The 25,573-nt window shown below is 43.7% G+C and overlaps 1 protein-coding gene across 2 annotated transcripts in view; it reads right to left on the bottom strand.

The window, feature by feature from the left end:
* Positions 1-12,392: 12,392 nt before the first annotated feature.
* LOC146854240 (aldo-keto reductase family 1 member C1-like) overlaps positions 12,393-25,573 on the bottom strand; it is a 454,220-nt gene continuing 441,039 nt past the window's right edge. Inside the window, exon 10 of one of the 2 annotated variants that reach the window (XM_085652022.1) lies at positions 12,393-12,647. In XM_085652022.1, coding sequence (XP_085508148.1) covers positions 12,605-12,647 — 43 coding nt within the window. In that variant the 3' untranslated portion in view covers positions 12,393-12,604. The remainder of the gene's footprint in view (positions 12,648-25,573) is intronic. The other variant, XM_085652023.1, reaches the window with a different exon arrangement.

The raw sequence follows: 25,573 nt of genomic DNA, 5'->3' as shown, positions 1-25,573 counted from the left end.
CATAAAAGGCTGCACCCAGCAGTGGATGCTTGTACATGGGATATGAATTAACGCCTGGCATTAGAGAAGAGCGTTTGAGGATTGAGGAAATATGAATTTTTATGGTCAATTGTGTCCCCTATCTAGACCCCAACGGCTCCATGTACATGCTACAAGTACATGTATGTTCCCTCCACTTCAAGCTATGAAGACGCAAATACAATTGTGTCCAACGTTAATATGTACTCTTTCATATCTGCCATGAATGGGCCAGATATTCCGTTCCTAAGTATGCCTTGCCACCGTCTTTACATGGTATACTTTTCACGTTTTCCAGCTCTGGCAAGGTAGGCCCTGAATTCTGCCATCGAGCTTTTTCCTGTTTCTGCCTCTGAATGCTCCAGCCTGGACCTACATCTGTATCCATGAACTTTGTCTTACTTCCTGCGCGGCTAACGGTGCCTAGCCCGGCCTGTTGCCTGCCAAAAACTGTATTCAGCCTTCAAGTTATCTGTTCCGCTCCTCAAGAAATGCATTCTTGTCTAGTAGCTTAGGTAAACATCCCTTCAGCTGCAGAGCAAAGGGCCCGGCCTTACTGTCTCCGTGCAAGTAATTCATGACCTTCGTTACCATGGTAGGCCCATGCCCCCTCGCATCTCATGTAGACACTTAGACGCTTGTACACGCACTAGCAGTCAGTATAGAATAGACTCTGTCCGAAAAGACCTTTCCTTCCAGATAATATAGTTCCTTAAACACAAGATATTAGATATGATTTAGGACTAGGTTGTCCTGACACCCCAGACTTCTGTCTCCTCATGTAGGGCTAAATGTCAAGTTCCCTTCACCCTCTAGTTACACGTCAATCACACGTCATGCGGCTGCGCGCGCATCTCTGCCATGTATTTCTGCTGACTTTGCAGGATTCTCTTATGGATCCACCCACTTGTGTCATTATCATAATGACGTTTTTAGTATACGCCTCTATGCACGCCTATTGTAACGCCTTTTTTTATTACGTATGTGTATTCTTATCAGCTGTAACGCCTCCTGCATCTGTCTTTACTGTAATACATTACTATATATACTATAACCTGTCAATAATGTATTGCTGATCCCTTCCTGAACCTTTGTGGTGACGGAACTCGATTGCCTGGTTCGAACCATCATTCCTTTGTAAGGAATAAATTCCCTATTATACCCTCGAATACCACGGATTCTGCCTCTTATTTTTACTGAGTTATTCGTATTGTATTTTACCGCATAAATTAAGTCTAGGTAATTTAAATTTACCACATAATTGGCGCCCGAACAGGGACACCTCTCACACCCCACGCGCCGGAGGTGCGTTGCAGACCCGGTCTCCTGCCACAGACGGACGGACAATTACGCGTACCCGCAGGATTTCCTGTATCTCCCTCAGGCCAACGGGGGCGACTGAGGCTGCGATCAACACCCAGACGAGGCGGTGAGGAGTGCGGAGAATCCCGACCAGAGCCTAGCTGAGAGAGCAAGATCCGAGGTATACAGAGGCCCACCAGATTCCGAAGTTCCGAAGTATCTAAGTCACGAGTCGAGTCCAGTCCAGTTTGGTCTAGTCCAGTCCAGACTTCCGAGGCCTTCCGTTCCGTGCTTCCCGGTGAGTACCGTTGCTGGGGACGCATCTAGACGTGCACATTAGTTTGTGCCGGTCAAGACGGGTCGGGGTACACAGACCTGGTCTGCACTGTGTTAGCAGTGTATCTGTGCTGTTTAGCAGTACATACAGTATATTTAGCATTATGCAGTTAACTAGTTTTATTCTAATTATTATTGTTCGTTCTAAAATGTTTTGATATGTTTTAAATGTCGTGGTATGAGTGATTGTTTGATCTTCATTATTGTGTTTATTGTAATTATTGTGTTCAAAAACCGAGTAAGAATTAAGTAACAAGGTTCAAGATGCCGTTATTTTCAAAATTAAGACAGATAAAAACTAGAAAAGGGATACTCCAGGAAGCTGTTCCCATCCCACCTAGGGACACTCCAGGGTACTTTATGTACCATAAACATGGCCTAGATGCCGTATTATATCTTGATCTATGGGTGGACTACACCAAGGATTTAGCAGAGAGTCAGAGATGGCCCGCTGCTGGAACATGGGATGCAGATTGCATCATGAGAATAGAAGAAGCGTTATGGAAAAAGAAAGCCAGACAGTCACAGAAAGATGCCATTGAACTATGGCGTAAAGAATCGCACAGACGCACAGAGAAAGCGCTCAGAAAGGAAGAGAAAAGTAGGGAAGATTCAGAAAGAGCCTGAGAAAACATTTTAATTGACGAAGGTACCCGAGTAAAAACAGAACAAGTAGACAGACAACGAAACACTCTTATGAATGGTATGTATCCTCTTCTGGCCGAGGGTTTGCCTAAGGCCACCTTGGAGGTACCAAAAGATCTGCCACCTCCGTTACTCCCGATTAAAGTACATCCCAAGACCGCAAAAGACATTTTCCTTACTTCCTATTTAGACGATGCAGCCCCCGAATATGCTAATGGTGCGCAGCCACGCACACCACCTGTTAACGACGCTCAACCCCAAAATCAGCTGCACCCACCTCCGCAGCAACAAACTCCTACTCAAGTTCTAACCATTCCATCTGTTTCTACAGTCCTTCCTGCACCCACACTCTCTACCCTACACCCAACAAATCCTTTTGGACTTGGCACCTCAGGAGGTGCGACAGGAGGTTTTTCCACGCCACCGCCAACAACTAGATTGACTTATAGGGATTTAGCATACCAACGTACACCCCAAAGAGCTAATGACAATATATTAAATGAGCCTCTTTCCGATTGTAGATATGATCCAGTGCCAGGAAAACATGACAGAATGTTGCTATCTTCAGTACGTTTACGACGAGCTGCAAACTATTTAATGACGTTACCCGGAATGGTTGAACATCTAGACAAAATATATCGCTTTATCCAAACAGGGCAAGGTCCTGAAAGTATTGCCGAAGCCATGGAATACCAGAAAGTAGACATGCAAAAATTATTGTTACGCTTTTTCATAAACTGCTTGATCAGAAACAGAGATAGGCCTGAGGTAGATTCGGAGGAAATGCAAGTACTTACCAAATGGGGTCAGAATATAACAGACGGGAGACATGATAAACAGAAGTGTATAGAAGTCATGTGCCGAAGGATCAGAAAAGAAGTAGAACGAATACATGAAAGAAGAGTAGAAGCAGATAAAACTGAATCAGAGGAAGAGGAGGAGGAACAGTCAGAAATGAACACAGGACAATTTGAATTACCAGCTAAACAAATGATAGCTTATGTAGGAAAAGGAAGATCCTTTAATAAAACAATACGTCCAGAATGTAACAGAATTTTTCAAACAGTTATCTCAAATCCAAGGACCCCTGAACACTTATTCCAGGCTACTGATAAATTACTTCGAGAACGAAGGGGGTACCATGTGCTCGATTCTCTGGATGAACAAGAATTAGCTAGGTCAGCAGTACAATGGGCTGACAGCTCTGAAAAATACAGTGATGATGCGCTAGCACACACGTTTCTGAATCTCGCCCCAGACGAACAGCGTTTAGCTAGTATATACATGATACAACATCTCCTTATATTATATAAAGGCCAACACTCCGATCCTGGTCCCCTACCTGATATATTGATAGAACTACTCATGAATAAATGGAGAGGTTTAGGTACCGATCTAATTAAAGTAATTCTAGAATACAGACATAGATATAGTGCCTTTTTGTGTCCAGAACATGATCCAGCTCCTTCCATGGAGAGAAAAACGTATTACATAGACAGACAGAATCCCTTACGCGAAGTACACCCAGTTAGAAATGATGACAATACGTTTAGACGCGTGTTTGTGTACACGCCCATAACCAAAATAGAACTATTGGAAATGAAAAAATTAGTGCCCAGCCATGACAAAGATCCAGCATGTTTTCACCGTGAACTAAAGGACATGTTACTCATGGGTGATTATACCTATCCTGACATTATGAAAATATTGAAAGTATTATTGCCTGCCGGTATTTATGAGAAACTCAAGGAAAAAGAATGGGAGGTGGGAGACCAAAAGATTGATTGGACCGCATTAGAAACTGAAGAAAATAGCAGAACTGCAGGCGTAGGGCTTGGGGACAAAACAAAAGCATTGCCAGGATTATTAGTACAAGTATTGCCACGTTTATTAACTACGAAAAAGGAAGATTGGGGAGCAATCTCAGCTTGTAAACAGAAACCCGAGGAAGACACTAGTGATTTTTATTCCCGATTTGAAAAATGTTTTGGTATTAATAGCGGCCTGAAAGCAAATAGCGAGTCATATCCACATCTTTTTGTAACAAAACTAGTCGAGAATTCCCTGCCACAGGTTAAAAACAGAGTATTGAAAGTTGAGAGCACTTGGCAAGCTAACACTCCTTCACAAATGTTACAAATGTTACAGTATCACCAGAATAGAATTAGAGAAGAACAAGAACACGAACAAAGACGTATGAAAGACACGAAAATGAAAATGCTTGTCTCTCAGTCAGTTCCAGCTGACGGTCATAAAAAGGGTGCGACACAGTCCAGTAACTCAGCGGTTCCCGTTAAAGGGACATGCAACTATTGTAAACAGCCAGGTCATTATATAAACGATTGTGCAGTTCTAAAACATAATATCTCCACGGGTAAAACAAAGGAGAGACCACGTCCGCCTAGACAGGATCAGATCCAACAACAAGCACCTCAACATGCACAGCCTATGCCGGTTCCACAACAGACCGTAGTGGTTCCACAACAACAGCCACAGCCTATCGCTGCAACACAAAACACGACACAACAGATGTACCAGTATGCACAAAATGACTATCCAGAGTATCAGCGTTACACATGAAATAGCCTAGAGAGGGAAGTTGGCTTACCCCTTATTGAGGTTCCTGTAGATCAAGAGGGTCCTTATGTACAGAGTCAAGTATTAGGGAAAGACAGAAAGTTTCTACTTGATACAGGGGCAAGCAGAACAACTATAAGTCACGACGAGGTCCCAGGGGCACCCCTCTCAGGCTCACAAAATATTTCCCTTGGTTTTTCAGGAAAGCCTACTATTAACGAAGTATCGCAACCACTTGCATTTACAGTTGGTCCATTGACACGGACTACAGATCTATTGCTTACGAAATCATGCCCAGAAAACTTGTTAGGTATAAAAACATTGAAAGCTCTAGGAGCTATAATATGTTGTTCTCCGGACGGAGTACGACTATTTTTGCGTGACTTTAAAGGTCACTACGTGTCTAGAGACATGGATCACCGGTTACAGAATCTACCTGCACATTTATGGGCACAAGGCCCCACTGATGTAGGTTGTATGCACATTACACCATATCGAGTTACACTCAAAACAGGAGTGGTATTACCACGAATGCGACAATACAAACTACCGCCAGATGCTGTAGTGGCTTTACTGCAAATCATTGACGAGCTCATTGCACAAGGAGTGGTTGTAGAAACCGACTCCAATGTATGTAATTCTCCGATCATTCCGATTCTTAAACGAACCGATCCAAAAGCGCCCCCAGTATATCGATTAGTTATTGATCTGCGCGAATTGAATAAATGCATTGTACCACAATATCCCGTGGTCCCAGATATCTCTTCATTACTGACAGCTATTGATTCAGAGGCAACGTTCTTTACTGTAATTGACCTCAAGAACGCCTTCTTCAGCGTCCCAATCGATCCGGAAAGCCAATATTTGTTCGGATTCAGTTTAAATGGACGAAGTTTTAAATTCACACGCGCGCCTCAAGGATTTACAGAAAGTCCTAGCATCTACAGCCAAGCACTGAAAAGACAACTTTACAGTATCCACATGCCAGTCAACACTGCACTGCTTCAGTATGTCGATAATCTGCTGATCACCGCCCGAAGCGAACCCGAATGTGAAAAAGCATCGCTGACGGTTTTATATTTCCTAGCCGACAAGGGGCACAAGGTGTCCCCTTCAAAGCTGCAATTTTGTGCCCAGCAAGTTGTGTACCTAGGGCACTTGCTGTCCAAATGGGGGAGACAGCTCACACCTGACCGCATCCAGTTAATTATAAACATGCCACCACCTAACACACAAAAAGAGGTACGGGCCTTCATAGGCCTCACTTCGTACTGCAGGCAGTGGATTCCCCAATATGCATTTTTAGCAAAACCACTCATTCAGTTGACAACCCAGGAGGCAGCGACATCGACTGTTCTCCCTTGGACTCCAGAACATACACAAGCTTTTGAAGACTTAAAGAAAGCTTTATGCCAAGCACCTGTTTTAGCGACACCATGTTACAGTAAGCCTTTTACACTCTTTGTTACAGAACGTGAAGGTACTGCCTTGTCAGTACTCACGCAGGAACAAGCAGGATCACACAAGCCATGTGCTTACTTTTCTAGCACATTAGATCCCGTAGCTCAAGCTCTTCCTGCGTGTCTGAAATCAGTTGCAGCAACAGCTCTAGCGATTAGACAAAGCGATTCCATAGTATTAGGACATCAATTGACAGTACAGGTACCACACGCGGTAGAAGTTCTCTTGAACCGGACACAGACACAACACTTGACTATAGCACGACTGACCGGTTACGAACTCACATTGTTTCAGCCACACATAGAAATCAGACGTTGTAGTACATTAAATCCTGCCACACTTTTGCCATTAAGTGGAACAGACCCACTGGCACATGATTGTATTGAAGTCATTACTATTACGACGAAACCCAGACAAGACTTGACAGATGTCCCATTACCAGACCCAGACCTGACACTTTATGTAGATGGTTCATGTATGAGAACAAGTACAGGAAAGTTAGTGGCCGCTTATGCAGTCACGACAGACACCGAAGTCATTGAAACAAATTGTATCGACACATTATCAGCTCAAGCAGCAGAACTTATTGCTCTGACACAAGCCTGTATTCAAGCCAGGAATAGAAAAGTTAACATATACACAGATTCACGTTATGCTTTCGGAGTCGTACACGACTTCGGAGTCCTTTGGCGAGAGAGAGGTTATTTGACTTCTCACGGTGCCAACATTCAACACGGTCCCCTCATTCAAGCTTTATTAGATGCAATACATTTTCCTATTTCAATATCCATCATGAAGTGTAAAGCCCTTACAAAAGTCACCGATATTATTTCCCAGGGTAACGACCTAGCAGACCGAACAGCTAAGCAAACAGCACAGAACCAGACTCATGCAACTGACTTGTCAAAGACAATAGTTCCGACGCCGACACACTGCATGACAGTTAAGGATCCCGCCATTGATGTAATTGACATACAAACACATGCTACACCAGAGGAAATAAAGAAATGGACTGAATTAGGAGGGATCCAAACAGATCAGGGATGGATGACGAAGGGAAAATCCATATGGTTTCTCCCCGACTCAATGGTTCAAGTTATCATTAACACAATACATAGTCCAGCACATCTAGGAGAAAAAGCTATGTTAGACAGTATTCAACACATTTGGTTCAACAAACATTTACGAGCTGCAGCCAAACAGAAAGTCCGAACTTGTATGATTTGTTGTCAGTTCAACCCAGGTAAAGGCGTACCTGTAGAGCAGGGTGGATTTCAACCTCCCGATCACCCTTTTGAAGTCCTCCAGATGGATTATATCCAGATGGAACGATGTCGAGGATTCAAATATGTCCTCGTAGTTGTATGCGCTCTTTCCCGTTGGACAGAGGCGTATCCCGTCTCAGATTACACTGCCCCGACTACTGCCAAACAATTAGTTCGTGAATTCTTCCCACGGTATGGTTTGCCCCGTATCGTGTACTCAGATAATGGCCAGCTGTTCTCATCCGAGCTAATGAAACACATTTCACTCTTGTTAGGCTATCAATGGAAATTCCACTGTGTCCGACATCCCGAGGCAGCAGGTCTCGTGGAACGTCATAATCAGACCCTGAAAATACGACTTTCTAAAATCTGTAGAGAGAAAGGTGTCGACTGGATAGTAGCATTACCGGTTGCACTATTTTACATGAGAATGGTAGCACATTCTCGCACAGGGCTATCCCCGTACGAGGTGGTCTTCGGTAGGCCACCAAATATGTGGGGGACGCCTATACCTCGTAAAATAACTGATGTTGATTGTAATATGCTGACAGATTACCTTGCTTCCTTGATGTCTGCACTACAATCTTGCCGTTCACAGGTAGCTGCAGCCTTTCCCGACAACACCGAGGTAAAGCCCCATGAAGTGGTTCCTGGAGATCTAGTTTTCATCAGAAACTTCGACAGGAGGAGCCCGTTGGAGCCTCGCTGGCTACAACCAAAGCTGGTTCTTCTAACGACGAGGACAGCAGTAAAGGTCGAGGGTCGCAAGGGTTGGTTACACTCGAGTCATATCAAGAAATTTCATGGACTACCATCCGATCTGAACTCTCAGCCCTGCCCCCTTCCAGAGACTGATTCAAAACTTCCCCTGGTTGAAAAGACCGAATCACAGGAGTACAAACTGAAACTAAGGTCTAGCAAGTCAGACAATTCGATTGTTTAAGTCCTCTCCAAGGTGAATCGGTTGAATTAAGTCTTTGACATGTATCCTCTAGACCGAATGAGAGAGGGAAATAGACAGAAACAGCTCAAGAAACATGCATACTGTAAATCACTTCATAGTCACTGTATAGTGACATTGTTGATTATGTTTTTTCTAAGTCTTTTTATTATTGCTGCAAGTATACTGTTACACATGTACTATCCTATTTTCAAGCGTGCTTACAATGTTACAGCCGAACATTCTTTTAGTGAACTACCTCCACATGAGTTGTCCTATAGATTTGCGCTGCGCAACAACACATTCATTAGTATGTTACACCATTCCCATCAGACCAGCAATGCTACAAATTGTTGGATATGTGGCCGACTCCCTCCCTATCAGAAATACAAAGGAGTTCTGCCTCTCTTTCCGTATCCGTTCACACACAATGGTTCCTGTGGAGCATGGTTTAGTTTGATTAACTCTTTAGATTCAAACACTGTAGTTTACCAAAGCAATTGGGTATGGGGAAACCTGAACTTAGTTTTGCTTAAAGCCTGTTATCCTAACAAGGAGGGACTTCCCAAAAGAACAGGAACTGACCTAGAAAATGAAGTATATGGATTAGGTAATTTTACACTTAACCTCATGATTCTAAATGTTGAATCTGAAGCTGCACTAGTCTTGCCTGCTATGTCAGTATTACCAGTTAAAGGTGAATTATGTGTAAGAAAGAATGGTTCAGTACACCTGGGTCATAGTAAATGTACTACTGTGATCGAATTCAGTGATAAAGGCAAGTCTACATTTAGAGCTTCCCGTCACTCCTACTTCATCTGTGGTCACACCGCATATATACGCCTACCCCTAGATTGGGATGGTACCTGTTACATTGCAATTCTTCTGCCACCTGTTTTCCTAGCCCCTCCTGATTATCATAGAAATACCAACCTAGTACACCATAGACCCCAGAGAGATATCCCGATTGTTGACTACACCGAAACAGCATGGGAACAATATACAGACTTCAATAAAGGTCTCTTTCCTTACATAGGTGTTGTCTCAAACAGTAAACTGATACGTAGATTAACCAGAACCCTTGAAGCAGTAGTGAATGAAACTACCTCTGCCCTAGGCAACTTAACAGAGGAGCAGTCTGCGATGCGGATTGTTGTTCTCCAAAATCGTCTTGTCCTTGACGTCATCCTAGCAGATAGGGGCGGAGCTTGTAGGGTCATCGGATCAAGTTGCTGTGTTTTCATCCCAGAAAACGCGCCATCCGTATATAAAGCCATAACTCGTCTTCACAAGATTGCAAACCAGATACATCAGAATGCAGGCACCTGGACATGGTCCGGTTGGTTCTGGAGCGTGTTGTCAGCCTGGGGATGGAAAGTCCTATCCTTCCTAGGTATTGGCCTTCTCATAGTATTCAGTTGCTGCCTATGTCTACAATGTGGACCAGCGATTTGCGGCCTGTGTGCCACATCGTGTATTCCACGTTCAAGTTTTCATTCAAGATCCCGGAAGAAGAAAGAAGAGCAAATGATGTTACATGAACAGATTGATGGATTCCTGAAGATCGATATTTCATGAGGGTCCGTAGGGGACAAGGAGGGAATGAGGAAATATGAATTTTTATGGTCAATTGTGTCCCCTATCTAGACCCCAACGGCTCCATGTACATGCTACAAGTACATGTATGTTCCCTCCACTTCAAGCTATGAAGACGCAAATACAATTGTGTCCAACGTTAATATGTACTCTTTCATATCTGCCATGAATGGGCCAGATATTCCGTTCCTAAGTATGCCTTGCCACCGTCTTTACATGGTATACTTTTCACGTTTTCCAGCTCTGGCAAGGTAGGCCCTGAATTCTGCCATCGAGCTTTTTCCTGTTTCTGCCTCTGAATGCTCCAGCCTGGACCTACATCTGTATCCATGAACTTTGTCTTACTTCCTGCGCGGCTAACGGTGCCTAGCCCGGCCTGTTGCCTGCCAAAAACTGTATTCAGCCTTCAAGTTATCTGTTCCGCTCCTCAAGAAATGCATTCTTGTCTAGTAGCTTAGGTAAACATCCCTTCAGCTGCAGAGCAAAGGGCCCGGCCTTACTGTCTCCATGCAAGTAATTCATGACCTTCGTTACCATGGTAGGCCCATGCCCCCTCGCATCTCATGTAGACACTTAGACGCTTGTACACGCACTAGCAGTCAGTATAGAATAGACTCTGTCCGAAAAGACCTTTCCTTCCAGATAATATAGTTCCTTAAACACAAGATATTAGATATGATTTAGGACTAGGTTGTCCTGACACCCCAGACTTCTGTCTCCTCATGTAGGGCTAAATGTCAAGTTCCCTTCACCCTCTAGTTACACGTCAATCACACGTCATGCGGCTGCGCGCGCATCTCTGCCATGTATTTCTGCTGACTTTGCAGGATTCTCTTATGGATCCACCCACTTGTGTCATTATCATAATGACGTTTTTAGTATACGCCTCTATGCACGCCTATTGTAACGCCTTTTTTTATTACGTATGTGTATTCTTATCAGCTGTAACGCCTCCTGCATCTGTCTTTACTGTAATACATTACTATATATACTATAACCTGTCAATAATGTATTGCTGATCCCTTCCTGAACCTTCGTGGTGACGGAACTCGATTGCCTGGTTTGAACCATCATTCCTTTGTAAGGAATAAATTCCCTATTATACCCTCGAATACCACGGATTCTGCCTCTTATTTTTACTGAGTTATTCGTATTGTATTTTACCGCATAAATTAAGTCTAGGTAATTTAAATTTACCACAGGATATGATGCTTATAACTAGTAAAATATATGGCTTTGCTTGGGCATACAGTTGTATGTTTAATTGGGCCATACTTGAACATATGAAGCTGCGCCTGGAAAATGATCACATAACAAAGGTACATGAGGCCACACCTTGCTCTTTAATTCTGTACCTGGACATTTGAGGCCAGAAATGTGCTTAGAATGGCTGTACCTGGCAAATGAGAGAAGTACCAGGCATAGTCGAACTGCATTGCTGTTGATAATGTTTTGATTCCTTTGGAGGTTTTATTGGGCCTTCATCAGGACAAAACTAGTGTTTGTGATGGCAGGACCAAAGGTTTCCAAGAGAGTTCCTGAAAGCTTCATCTGGGAATGCGTACGTATAAGGGGCCTGGAAACAATGTCCACGTCAAAAACAGAGCTACAGAAGACTGGGATAATAAATCTCAAAGCGGAGACTTGGTTTCAGGACCACCAATATCTGAAGCTCAAACACCCTGGTTTGATGGCAGAGATACCACGTTGTTGAGCCTCTGCGTGGTGATGTATTCCAGGGTTCAGGTACATATTCACCAAAAGAAACACACTCACATTGTAAAAGGAGACCCTAAATGAAGAGATAAGGAGATACACACTTCAAAATGGATATTAAAAAGATACAGAGCTCGATAACAAACAGGAAAAGACAAAGGGATACATGTCAGACACAAACATGCACATACTCTCAACAAACACATACAGTGCACATACTTACATACTCCAGGCAGTACCTGGGTTTATGAGAGTACTGTTCACATGGTACAAATGATCTTGTCCAGTTTTTTGGCATTTAGCATATGTGGAGCCAACCAACATATAACGGCCCGATAGGGCCATGTAAGACAGTGCAGGCCACATTTTACAAGACACAGTCTGTTACACACAACACGTGTGTCATCTTAATGGACATGCAAGGTACATGGCCACTTTCCCCACGCAAGCGCACTTCTCTCTCACGTCTCTTCCCCATTACACATATACCCAAATACACACACATTCTAGAGAAATTAGTAATGAAAACACACAAAATAAATTGATGTTTTTAATGTTCATGCGGGATTATTATCCTTAAACATCTTCACAACTCCTTCCTCTAATAGGAGCCCGAATGTTTGCATCCCAATTGCTATAGTTCAGTGTGAATCGCATGTCAAGCAGTTACAGAAAACTATGTTTCCGGATGTTGAATAATTCGTGATTTTTTTGTCCAAACACCACATGGAAGGAGATAAACAGCTTTTCAATATTCATCGTGGAATGGATATGTCGGGCAGTCCTCAAATCTAAAATTATAAAATAAAGTTTAAAAAAATAACTTACTTTACACGTTGCAGAACTTGCACGTTGAAACTCTATTGAATTATGGTGCAGCTTTCTAAAATGGAAGGTGTGTTCAAGCGAACATACTGAGACAGATTTTCACAAGCTAGTCAGTGTCATGGCAAGCACTAGATGTTAACACGTCACTCACATTAAGCACTGCAATATGTTTATTATTATTACTCTTCAACATCAACTCGTTCTTTCTTTTATTTTGTATGTTTTTCGATTGATTTATCATTTATTGTACATTAACTGTAAACTGCTCTTTCAACCAAAGGATTACAGCTTTCTTACGATCATCAAATATCAATTTATCAAGTGTCGTACCAACCTAACATCTTCCACTTGTTGCAAACAAGTCCATCCCTAATGCAAAACATGGATCCCAAAGCAACAATAAATCCTGTCAGTGGATCATCTCAGTTTTTAAATCAAAATTCAGTGTGTTGCTGCATTGCCCCCCAAAACATTATCAAACTTATCTCCATGGCCTCTAGTGTCATAGATCACCTTCTTGGCTTCCATAAATCAGTCTAGGTTGCGGCACTATTAACAAAGCAAGGGAGCTGTTGAACTGCGCAAATTTTGCTATATTGCTCCCTATGGGTATCATTCAGTGCACGTTCCCCAGTCCCAACATACCTACTCAGTGTGGCACACTTGAGAGAGTAAAACAATAGTGATTTTGATGTCTCAGACTTCTCACACATATGAGAGAAGGATAGCATGAATCTGTACCGCTGTAGAGTTACCCCCAATGTTTTGGGATCACACCCAGCAGCTCCTCTATGCCCCAAAAGGTAATTCGGAAAAATGAGACCTTTCAGGTGCCTCGCACTCCGGCCCCACTGAGTTAAAGTGTAGTGAAAAGACATGTTTGGAGTCAGAGTAAGCTGCCAGGAAGCTCATATTCATTGGTGGTTTGCAAAGAGCCCCACCCGCACCCATGAAATAAGTACATGTACTTAAACATTAGTTGGTATTATAGCGCGAGGCAGGGATATCCCAAGTACTTGGAAGGGTGCTGAAATCATCCCGATTTTTTAAAAAGGGATAAAGTGGACCCCTCCAATTATAGACTCATCAGCCTCATAGACACGGCTCAGAAAGTTTTTAGTAAAGTGATCCTGATGCACCACAACACTGGGATCGAGGAAAACAAAATACTGTCTCACCTATAAGCAGGTATCAGGGAATCCACTAGTATCTTAGATCAGGTATTCCATTTCTTACTGCTTACTTGGAATGAAGTCATCATTAGAAAGGTTCATCTCTATGTTGTGTTCGTGGATCTTAAGCAAGCATTTGGCTCCATAAACTGCACCAAATTATGGGTCGCCCTGAGGGATCTCGGTCTGCCAATGGGCTGCTACAACTTATAGTGCGTATGCACCAGGATAACTATGCCCAGGTTCGTCGAACCAAGGGGGAAACCTCACTGGGAAGATAGGAGGGCACAAAGGAGTATGACAAGTATGCGTTTTAGCCCCAACCCTATTTACGGTATATAGGAATGGGCTAGTTAAAGCTATGTATAATTACGGGGGTGATCCTCCTAAGCTTGCAGGAAGACAAATTCCATCACTCCGGTTCGCATATGATACGCTACTGATTGCAAAAACACCTATGGGTCTGCAAAATGTATTGAACAGGTTTGCCACAGCCTGCATTGACTTTAGAGATTATTTGCTCAAATACCAAATCCATGGCTTTTAACCCCTACTGTTGCTTTAAAGAGAAAATCAGGTTGGGCACAAACATGCTTGACACGTCAAGGTTTTTGACTACCTAGAGTCAGACGGAATAGTCACTCTAGTTGGACTGACCAGATCCAAAAGAGTACCCTTATACAATAGCATGTTGACTCAGCAGTGGTCAAAAAACGTAATCAATCTGCTTATCGTCCTATATCTCCAGCCTTAGAAATACATCGAGCTAGAGGTCTGGGAGCAGCACTCTATGGTGCAGAACTGTGGGGATAGGACCAGACAAAGAGCCTAGAGCTGGCAGAAAATACATGTATAAGGGCATTACTAATACTGCAAATAGTACTCCACTTCTACCGGCTCGGTTAGACCTTGGCCTAAGAAGTGATAAGTACATAGCAAAATTGAAACCTCTAGTGTTTTGGGACAGAATATGGACCAGTAAAACTCAAATCCCAGTTAAAGAAGCTGTAGAGGAAGTACAAAACCTTGATAGAGCAGTAGGATGAGTGAAGTGGTTTAGAGAGGTGAGGCATTGGTTAACAAGATTGAGGCTGATGGCTTTGTGGGAAGACCCTAAATCCCTGACAAAAGATGCTGTACCTCTCTTAAAAGCGAAGTTCTGGGCTTATACTCAGGACTTCTCTTATGTAGCCGCAGCACAGGCCACCCTAACAGGAAGATTCTTAGAGTTTAAATGCACATTTCTATTTGAGGCAATCATGGATGAAATTGAACCTCCACATGCACGTGCACTTTACTTACAATTCAGATATGGAACTGTAGGACTTGGCCTTTTTGGCTAAAGTTCCCTAAACTTTTTGCTTTCCCCCTAGACCATTTTCCTGACATTGAGTTGCCAATTCAGATGCTTTTGGTACTTTGCCACTGCTGATCAGTGTCAAAGTAAAAGGGTTCCCTATGTAAAGTACAATAGTAATCGGCTGGCCATGATTGGTATGTTTGCCTTACTAGTAAAAGGCCCTAGTGATGTGCACTGTGTGTGCAAGGGCTAGTAATGCAAAGGCGCGCAGAGAAGGGAACTCAGGCCTTCAGTGTAGGGCCTACACGCAGAGTGCTAAGTTAGCATGTTGTCAGGCCTTACTTTCCCTTTTGCATACACAGTGGGCACCCCTGTGGTAGGTCCCGGGTAACCCCTGGGCAGGGTGCAGTGTAGGTAAAAGGCAGGATATATACTGAGGTGTGTGTTATGTCCTGACAGTGAAACACACTCCATTTTGTTTTTCACTGGTGAAAGGCCATTCTGCCCATAGGACAAAATGGGGGAGGCTGGGTGTTGTGTTTGTTAGTCTAGTTTCCTATAAGTTTAAAATGGAGAGGTGAAGTTTAGTATGTATGAACTCACAGTGTCATACATCTTTCTATGCAAGTGGTTTTGTCACTGTGTGTTCAGAAACCACTCTTTTAGAAAGTGGCTGAGTTTTGTGCTTTTAAGCATTTCTGTGTGTCTCTGCTGAATGTTGACTGACTGTCTGGATCTGAGAGGTGAGAGGAGCTGGGAGAGATCTTGACCCAGGGAGGGGTTGAGATGGCACCAGGCTGCCCGGCATCTGGAGAGTAGGGGGAGGAGAAGCCCGGGAGGTGAAAAGGCCTGGGCTGGTGCTATAAACCAATTGACCCATCTCCTGCTGAGTGATTAAGGATCCAGACCCCAGTATCAAAGGGAAAAAGGTGACACTGGGAGGGAGACACCCAGAACTGATTTAGGCAGGGGTCAGGGACCCCTGAACACAACAAATTTCAAAGACATGAAGGAGTATAACTAAGAGAACTGAAACCCCTAGAATTGGGTGTAGTTTTTAATGGCGTAATGGACAGGTCGAGTCTGCAAAGGCTTTGACCTCTTTCATGGTCAAGAAGAACCTCTGCCAAGGAAGAAGTTGCTGAAGAGACTGCTGGATAGGACTGACCCTTGCTTCGTGATCTGGGCTGGCCTGCAGTTTGTAGCTTTTACTAAGGAAGAGACTGAAGGGACATTGCAGTGGATGGCGTCCCCCCTTCTTGAACAGGACTGTGCTTTTTGCTGTGTCCTGAACCCCAAAGGCTCAAGGTGAGCTGGCTCCCTGTTTGGAAACACAGGAACATAAAAGTTTCCAGAGAAGTCCCAGGCAACGCGGTGTGCGCTTGCTTTTGCAGCTGGAGACCCTCGGAAGTTGTGCCTTGTGATCGTGGGCACACAGGAGTAAACGGAGTCTCGGACGCGCAGGGTGCGTGTCGAGGTGCAAGCCGAGGCATTGGTTAAGAGCTCCTGGTCATCGTGTGCACCAGAGAAGAGGCGAATCTTGGACACGCAGAGTGCGAGTCGCGGTGCAACCAGAGGTGCTGGTGAGGAGTGCCTGAGTAGTGGGTGCACCGAAATCGAAGTAAGTCTCCACAGTGCTGAGTGTGGGTCTTGGTGTCCGCTGAGACTGCTGAAAGGAGGGTCAAGTCATTGGGCCCTCGCAGTGAAACAGTAGTGGCCTGGACCGGCAGCCCCAGAGGAGCGGAGCCGCCGGCCTGAGCTCACCGTGCCCATTGACGGAGTTCTGGATCAAGGCCCAAGTCGCTGAAGGAGGAGAGGAGAGTGGGGTCGCAACCCCCCCCCCCCGGGTAACATGGATTACCACCTGGGGTGGGGTGCAGCCTCAGAGGGACACTCTCTCGGCTTCCCGCTTCTGTCAGCTGTGGGAGGCTGTTGCTTCTGCTTGGATCGAGGCCCTTGCTGGCCCAAGGAGGGGCAGTACTGGGGCCGGAGTGAGAAGCGGTACTTTTGTGTCATCATTGATCCATGTTGGGGCAACTGTTAACGGAGCACCTAGACTGTCGTATTACACATTGCATTATTGCTGCTAACGAACTATCAAACTGTCGTATGACGCCTAACCTTATTTGTGCCTGACGAACTACATGCTTAGTGAGCTACGCACTGCGTTATTTTTCCCTTGCAGAGTACATATTTGTAAACGTGGCGCATTGCATTATGTCTTCATTGCACAGTACATGATTATAACTTGGCGCATTGCATTATTTCTTCATTGCACAGTACATGATTGTAGCGTGACGCATAGCTTTGTTTCTTCCTTGCACAGAGCATGCTGGTAGTGATATGCATTGCATTATTTCTTCTATTGCAAAGTGCATGACTGTGGCGCTACGTATGGCATTGTTTATTGCACAGTACAGGAGGATATCGTTACGCATTGCAGTATTTCGTTTCTTTTGCAACGTGTGTGATTCTAGCAATACGACCTGCCTAACCTTTTGGAAACGGTTAGAAGTAAGCTTAACTGTTGGTTAGAAGGGGTGGTTGGGATGAGAACGCACCAATCCACCGGACGGAATACTACTCATTATTATATGTTGGTTTTGTATCGCGTGGTCAAATCGTATATCTTCTTCTATAAAGAATATACTTGTTTTATAAAAACTTGTGTGGAGTCTATTTGTGGTGACCACATTGAGTTGCTGTGAGTGTGGGTGCACATACTGTACACTCATGCCTTGGAGATAAACCTAGCTGCTCGTGCCAAGCTACTAAGGGGGTGAGCAGGGTTATCTCAGACAGTGTCCTTACTTAGCCTAATGTTAAAACGAGGGGTCCGGATCTCGCACCTGGCAACAGCAGTGTGGGACAGGGACTCCCGCCTCCAGCATTTGGTGGTGACGGTGAGGGATAAGGAACAGGAACTTTACCCCTGAATTATATTAGAAGTAGATGAAATCAGGCTACTGTAACCCTGATGTGCCCTGCATGTATCCTTAGTCCCGAATCACTAGACCATTATATGTTTTTTTGGTCCCTGCTATGCACAGATTAGGAAAAAGTAGCTAATACCTCCATGTTGGCTTCTATCGTTCAGGTGTCTAGCAGATGCTTTGCGAGTACTTAGATCAGATTCAACAGAATGGTTAGTATTTGCCGTATTGCGGTACGTGCTTTATGCCTGGCGCATTAGGTCTAAGTTGTTAACCATCAGGTAAAGCATAGGACAACACAGGTTAAGGTATAATATGCAAATAACATTTTGACTCCTTTGATAACATTTGTTTTTAATGTCACTGGTCACATGCTTTTAATCATCTTTTATTATTTAAAATTCTTGTAACCTTTTTTTTTGCTATGACTATGTACCGTTGTATAATGTATTTTATCAAGGAAGATTGTTGATTATAAATTTTGTGAATAATCTCTACTTGATCGAATAAAGAACTTCTAGTTGGTATTTTACTATAAGATTATTTATTTCACACTATTTGTCTATAAATCCAGTTTGTTCGAAAGACTGTTAATGTTATTAACAGCTCAGCAACAATTATGCATTATAGGGCAAATTTAAGATATGCTCCAATCATATTTTATCAGGTATTCCTACTAATTTTATCAAAATTAGTAGTAGCCAAACTTTTAATGGCATGATTGAATTAGTTTTTATAATACATTAATATGCAAATCATCCTATAGCTTGATAACTTGTAGTGCTGTCAGGCTTAAAGTCGGAACTCCATGGATTAGCTCCCCCTCCCAAAAAAAGTTTCTGTGTCTAACTGTTGGAAAATAGGTGAGTGGTGGGGGGGGGGACCTTACTCAAGCAGCAACCACAATTTCTGTCAGGGTGAAGACACAAGCAACACCAAATTGACCTGTGCTTAACCCTTTGGCACAGAAGCAGCCAAACTTAACTTAGAGGAACATTTTAAAGTATTTATGCAGCACACAAACAGTAATAAAGGCAAAACAAAACACAAGAAAAATCCCACTTGAATTTCGAAAAATATTATAAATTATTTGGGACCAAAATGACAAAAATCAGAATAGTAGAACCCGAGACATGCAATTGTAAACATTTGTTGAAAATCAAGCACTAAGAATCAAAAAGCTCAACCTGGGCTTTCTGATGTTGGAAGACCTGGTGCAAGTTACAAGTTCATGCCAACCTCAATGGAGCACGGGTCAGATACAGGACTGAGTTCAGTCTGCAGAGAAAGTACCATGTGGGCCTGGGAGTTGAGATGCAAAGTCCTTGTGTTGAGATGTGTGGGCTGATGTCGAGGGCTATCGACAAGGGGTTGTGATGGGAGGTCCGGCGTCAATATGCGTTGCGCAGAGGTGGATAATATGACCATTGGCGAGGAGCTGTGATGCGAAGTCCTAAGTCATCATCGAGGAAGCCGGTGAGGCTTGAGGAGACTTGTGCTGAGATGTGTCAGTGCCGAGAACAAGATGTGTCATGTTGGGCCGGTGTTGGCATCAAGCTGCGTCAGCACCGTTGCTTATGAGGACTTGTGATGAGATGAGTCGGCGTCAGAAATGACTTATGTCGTGCTGGGCCAGAGTTGATGGCAGGCTGCGTCATGCTGCGTTGAGATGGATGGGGATGCATAAACGTCAAAGAAGCCTGTTATATCCCTGTATAACATTTGGAGATTTACTAGAATTCTGGGTCCACACAGGCAGGATCAATTCAGTAGGGCAGCTCACATGACCAGAAGGTCCCGGTGCAGCAACACAAGGCCTTGGCAGCAAAATAGTCCTTGTTCAACAAGCCAGTCAGCAGAGCAGACTTCACACCTGGGCAGTCCTGCTTCCTGGCAGAGTCCACAGGTTCTGAGGGTCCAATATTTAGACCTGATGTCAGCTTTGAAGTAGGGGAAGGTTCTAGAGGTATTCACCCCAGGGGAGTTTGGAAGCTCCTGTCTCCTTGCTCTTGCCCCAGCGTATCTGGGGGAAGAACAGACTAGTGTGAAACCTTTTGCGATATGCTGAGACAGTGCCTTTCTGATGTGCAAGTGTGGTAGGTAACAGCTTCACCCCCCCATCAAGTCAGAGATGGTCCAGCTTGCCAATACCTATTACCCCTTTGCTTCATTCTCTGGGAGAAATACACATAGATCAACTGCCAACGACACCTAGTCATCTAACCCAGCATACAGGTTGTAGGCAGCAAATGCTTGGGACAAGAAAAGATCAACTTTATAAAAGTGTCATTTTCAAAATTTTAACTTAAAATCTGACTTTTCCATTAAAGAGGGTTTTAAATTACAATTCTTTAGACACCAAACGCATCGTCTTTACCTGCTCCCAATTGAAAGTTATTACTTATTAAACATAATCAGGTAACCCAATATTATCCTAATAATAAGGTAGGCCTTGCAGTAGGGAAGAGAAAATTTAAGAGTTTTTCACTGCCAGGACATGTCAAACTTAAAAGTACATGCCCAACCTCTTAAATACACTGCCCCCAGCTCTCTGGCCGTGCGGGGCCTACCTTTGGGGTGACTAACATGTATTAACAAGCAATGGCAAAGCCAATAGGTCTCGTCTTTGCAAGAGCTATTGGCTTAGTCAATTATTTAACACATTTTGTATAGCAATGCGACTGCTGTGCACCAAGGTTAAAGGTTCGGAAAAAAAGTGCTATGACTGCATAGACTGACACAGATCAGAGACAGGCTATTATGTAGTTCCTACAAATCTATAAAGGATCGGCGTGTTTAGATAACCTAAACTAAGGGATTGGTGTCCAGACTTATTCCAGGCACCCCCAAAGGATATGTTAATCTGTAGACCATCTAGCTCACAGTGCCACTATGATCCCCTCTTACCAAGGAGCAAATAGTTTCTGGCAACTATCGAACATGACAACCCTGACCCCTCAGGGATCGTGGAAATAGTACAGTACTTTTTGCTCAGTCACTAATGCTTACTTTGTCTCAGAGAGATACACAGAATAAACGGTGGGGACATTTTCAATAAGTATTTATTGAACCAAAATGCGTGTGCTGCAACAACCATAAGACAGAAACTGATATACACGACTATGAGCACCAGTTGAGTAAAGAAAAGGTAAAATTTTACCATAGTGCTAAAACAATTAATATATGCAGGCATATAGATTAACCCTGGGCGGCCAACTATGCTACGCTTGCGTAGTTTGCGTAGTTTGTGCTACTTCGCGCTACGCGAATTGCACGTAGCACAGTGAAAAAACGCGTAGAATAGTTGGCATTTTTTGCTCGCTCACGGTCCTCAACGCCAAGTTGGCGAGCGCGAGTGAGCAAAATGACATCCCGGCGAGACTTTTTCCTCGTTCGCGATCAGCAACATCAAGTTGGCGATCGCGAGCGTAGAAAATAAACCTCCCGGCGAGATTCTCAACGCGGGGAGGTCAGGTTTCTCATAGCGAGTGGTCGCGTATGCTCGCGACCACTCATGGTGAGAACTACCAGTCTGCGTTGAGAAAGCTGCTGCTCGAGTAAAAATCTACTCAAGCGGCAGAAAACAACAGCTCGCACTGTGCGTGATGCCGTTTTCAATGATTGCACAGTGCGGACAAGCATCCGGCACTGTGCAATCATCCCGAACAGCGCACTACGCAGTTCGCGTATCTCACGTAGTGAGAAGTGCACTTCGCGTATCTACGCATAGCGCTACTACGCAAACTACGCCCAGGGTTACATTAGATACATAACAGTAATCACGCGCACTCCTACGATGCAAACCCTAACTAGATGTACCTAAATGTACCCAGCATGTATGTAGGTGTATAGCCGAGAATCCCCTTAGGATAGATCCGACCCTATTACCTGATGTGGGAGAGCAAAGGACCCCGTGTAGGTCTCTAGATGGACAACCAGCAAGGGATGTCATACCACTGCATGCTGGCATGTCTGCGTGCAGGGACCTCAGCGTCTAGCGTCAGTATGTCAGCATGGAAGTCTTTCTCCTCTGTTTTGCCCAGCAAAGATGTAGTGCTTACATACCCGAAAGGTACCCTCAGGGATTCCACCTAGAAGTGTACTATGGGCATGTGGGGAAAGGATGACAACAGAGGTGACCCTTATATAGAGTTATTATGCAGAAGATGGTAATCCTGCTGTGATTCTGAGAATCCTCATGCATAATACACGAGGCTAGCTTTCGGAGAAAACCACACGACAGTCATTTAGCACCTGACTAGGTAAAAGGTCAGAGCCAGACCCATTATGTAGAACAATGGTAGGACAGATGTAGGTAAAAGGTTGTGTAACTACCTAGACATATAATGGGGTACTCTGGGGTTCATAACACCCACTCGTCATCCGACTGGATGAGATAATACTAAATGCTAAAACATGCCTGTTTTAAAAGCATAAAAACATTGCTAAAATAGGAGTTTAAAAAACATCTAAAAACATAGTATGTGTTAAAAAACGATGTATAGGTAAAATAAGCTCTATGAGTCCTCTAAAAAGCCAATATACTCTCAGACCAACTGAGCACGCTGAGAGCCATAGTGTCAGTGACAGCAGAAGACGAAAAATAAAAAATAAATGATGTTTTCAAATTCCAGTTTTAGTTGTTTTCGAAAAAGAAAAAAAAGCCAAATTGTTCCTAGCACACGGAGAGCAAAGTGTTTATGTGTCCTGTGCAGGAGACACAACATCACTGTTGCCTGTCTTCGTAGACGACCATCCCTGTAACACCTCTTGGATCAGGTCAATGGAGCAAAGGTGATCTTCTCCGGTTCCCACAGCCGCCGCTAAGGAAGCTTTCGATGCCTGTAAGCCTGTTGCAGTCCATTCCAACAGGATCTGAAGCATCCCATGGTGGCTCTAAGAATGCCAACATCAGGATTGGAATATGCTGAGGACACTGCACTACATGGACCTTCAATGGGTCCAGCAGTACATCCACGTCCGGAGGCGCAACCAATGGAAGTGTTAGACAGATGTCCAACATGCATTCTTGTCCAAAGAATAAGCAGCGGAGTACAGGCATGATGCAGTTGACCCAGACTGAGCTGAATGACAGAACTCAATGCTCGCTTAGTTCCCAAAGCTGAGTTTTGCCCAGATGGAGTACCATGCATTCACGGCACCATCGCTCCAACAGCACTTTTTCCTTCTCCTTGGAATTTGGGACATCCATTGCGTAGCAGAAAAAATAAAACCAGGATACCCACTACAAGTAGCAGGATCAGCGGAAGACCTCCAAAAATTCTTCCAAATACAGAGTGTATTAAAGATGGATTAACTCTGAAAACCATCGATAAGTTGCTTATTAGCCCAGAATCTATGGTCTTAAATAGATGTACTATCCACTCGTATCAGACATGTTAAAGATACGACGTACCATTTCCCTGAAATGGAGCGGGAAGTTAGTTTGGACTATGGCCTGTATCTCAGCTAAAGACCATGCAACCTGTAAATCAAAAGTCTCGCGAGTTGAGGTTAAGGCCAACTCTTTCTGTTAAAAGTATTGCTTTTAGTTTGCTCAGAGAATCAAACTATATTAGGGAAACATTCACTGAAGGCCATAGCGGCGCCTCCCTGATTGTGTGGGTCGGTGGAAACAATACTGTCATACAACAAGTAACCCTAGAACTTACTGTGACCAGATATGCCATGCCTGGCAGCATCCCGCAACAACCTTGATCATTCAACATCAAATAGCTCCAGTTTGAGAGTAGTTTGGACACCAAACCTGCCATCCATTCCAATTGAGGTCTGATGAATTGGATGAACCAACATGTATAATGTCATCCAGCCTATCCTCACTATGCTGTGTATAATTTTGCCATCCCTCAAAGTGTGAAAGCGAAGGAATCTGAGGTGTGTTCAAGTCCTTGCTCTTTGCTAGTCCAAGACAGGAAGTTTGTTGCACTGTATTGTTCAGAAGACAATCTGTTGTGGTATGAGACACGCTTTAAATGATGCCCCAGTTCCCTGAACTTTCCAATCATTAGTCCCCCAGACAGATTTCATGTCTATGGTGTCCCTCCAAAAGTTGAACCCTTGTAAAGACAGCTGGGAAGTAAAGGCAGCAGAGTATATCTGTTTCGTGTTAGTAAGTATATTTTTCCTTGCAGGCGTAGGTGCAATCTTGTAAACCCAGAAAAATAAGCACACTTGTGTGCAAACACTTGTGAACTACCTTTCGGTGGAATCGGGCAATGTTCCCATTGATGGTAAGTAAACACATTACGTGGGATACTCGCCTTGTGCAAAAATTGATGACCAGAATGTTGATAGCAGTACATCGTCTCAAAGTTAGATGTATCATCATACAATTCATTTTTTTTAAAAGCAGCACTTTGTTCTAAATCAAACAGTATGCTATTCACAGTTTCAAAGCCCCAATCATCAGAGAATGTACTGGAGGTGATATAATAATAAAAAATGTTTTAATACGTATGCTATTTTCAAAAGTTTAGTGAGACCAAATACATCATATGAACCCCTACCCTAAACTATTCCTTCAGGAATCAGAACTGCTGTAATATTCACAAAGGACAGGTCTCTTCGTTCACAATGAGATGATGTATGTGGTTTCAGGACCTGGTACACATGTGGTACTGCAGAGCGTTCTGGGAGGTAATGTCCATTCAGAAGCAAAAATAAAGGTAGTCACTACACCTATCCAGAGGACTAGGAAGAGTAGACCAATTGCAATCCAGAGCTGTAGCCAGGGAGAAACAAAGTAAGTCTTTTTCAGCCAAACGTAGATATTATATATTTTTGCTTTTCAGAAAACAGGAGCTGGCAGTGACTTAGGTTCACTCGGATCCAGAGAGAGGGTGTCAAAATCAATTAAGTAGCCAGACGCTGTTCAATCTATCTTTGGTAGCTCAGCAGGTTTTGTTGAACTGGCAGATGAGTCATTTTGAGACATATTCCCCTAGATATCGGTATTAGGCCAAATTGAAATCTGTGTTTCATTTGAATTTTGCTGTTCTTCAATTTCAATAGGTACGAGTTCCATTCCATTGTTGGCAACTCAGTCATTTCATAGAGTAGAATCTTCAAATGTTATTAGCCTTTCTGTCTGAACTTCCTGTATGTTAGCGAGAGGAGATCGGCGGTAACACAAGAGCCTACGTGGCCTGCTATTCAGTATCGGCCACATAGTGTGGTTTGAACAGATCAATGGAGACAAATCTCTTTTCTGTCTTGCCGGAAGAAGTACTGTTCTTGTTCCTTCAGCAGCCAGGACAGGTGTTCTGCAGGATAGCCCAAATTCTTTTTTGTCTACAATCTTTTCTCTGACCAGGTCCCCGAGCTTTGGAACCCAGGCAGGTCTTGCCAGAACTGCTTTAACTTCCCCAGTGGTGGTGCGTTTTGCTTGGACGTTGCTTTGTACTGCCTGGAATTCATTGAGTTCCTGATAAACAGCCAAGCGATCATTGATGTCAAATGCTTTT

Source organism: Triturus cristatus, chromosome 4_1, assembly GCF_964204655.1.
Source record: "Triturus cristatus chromosome 4_1, aTriCri1.1, whole genome shotgun sequence".
NCBI classification, from domain to species: Eukaryota; Metazoa; Chordata; class Amphibia; order Caudata; family Salamandridae; genus Triturus; species Triturus cristatus.
This window is presented reverse-complemented; position numbering and strand designations above follow the sequence as displayed.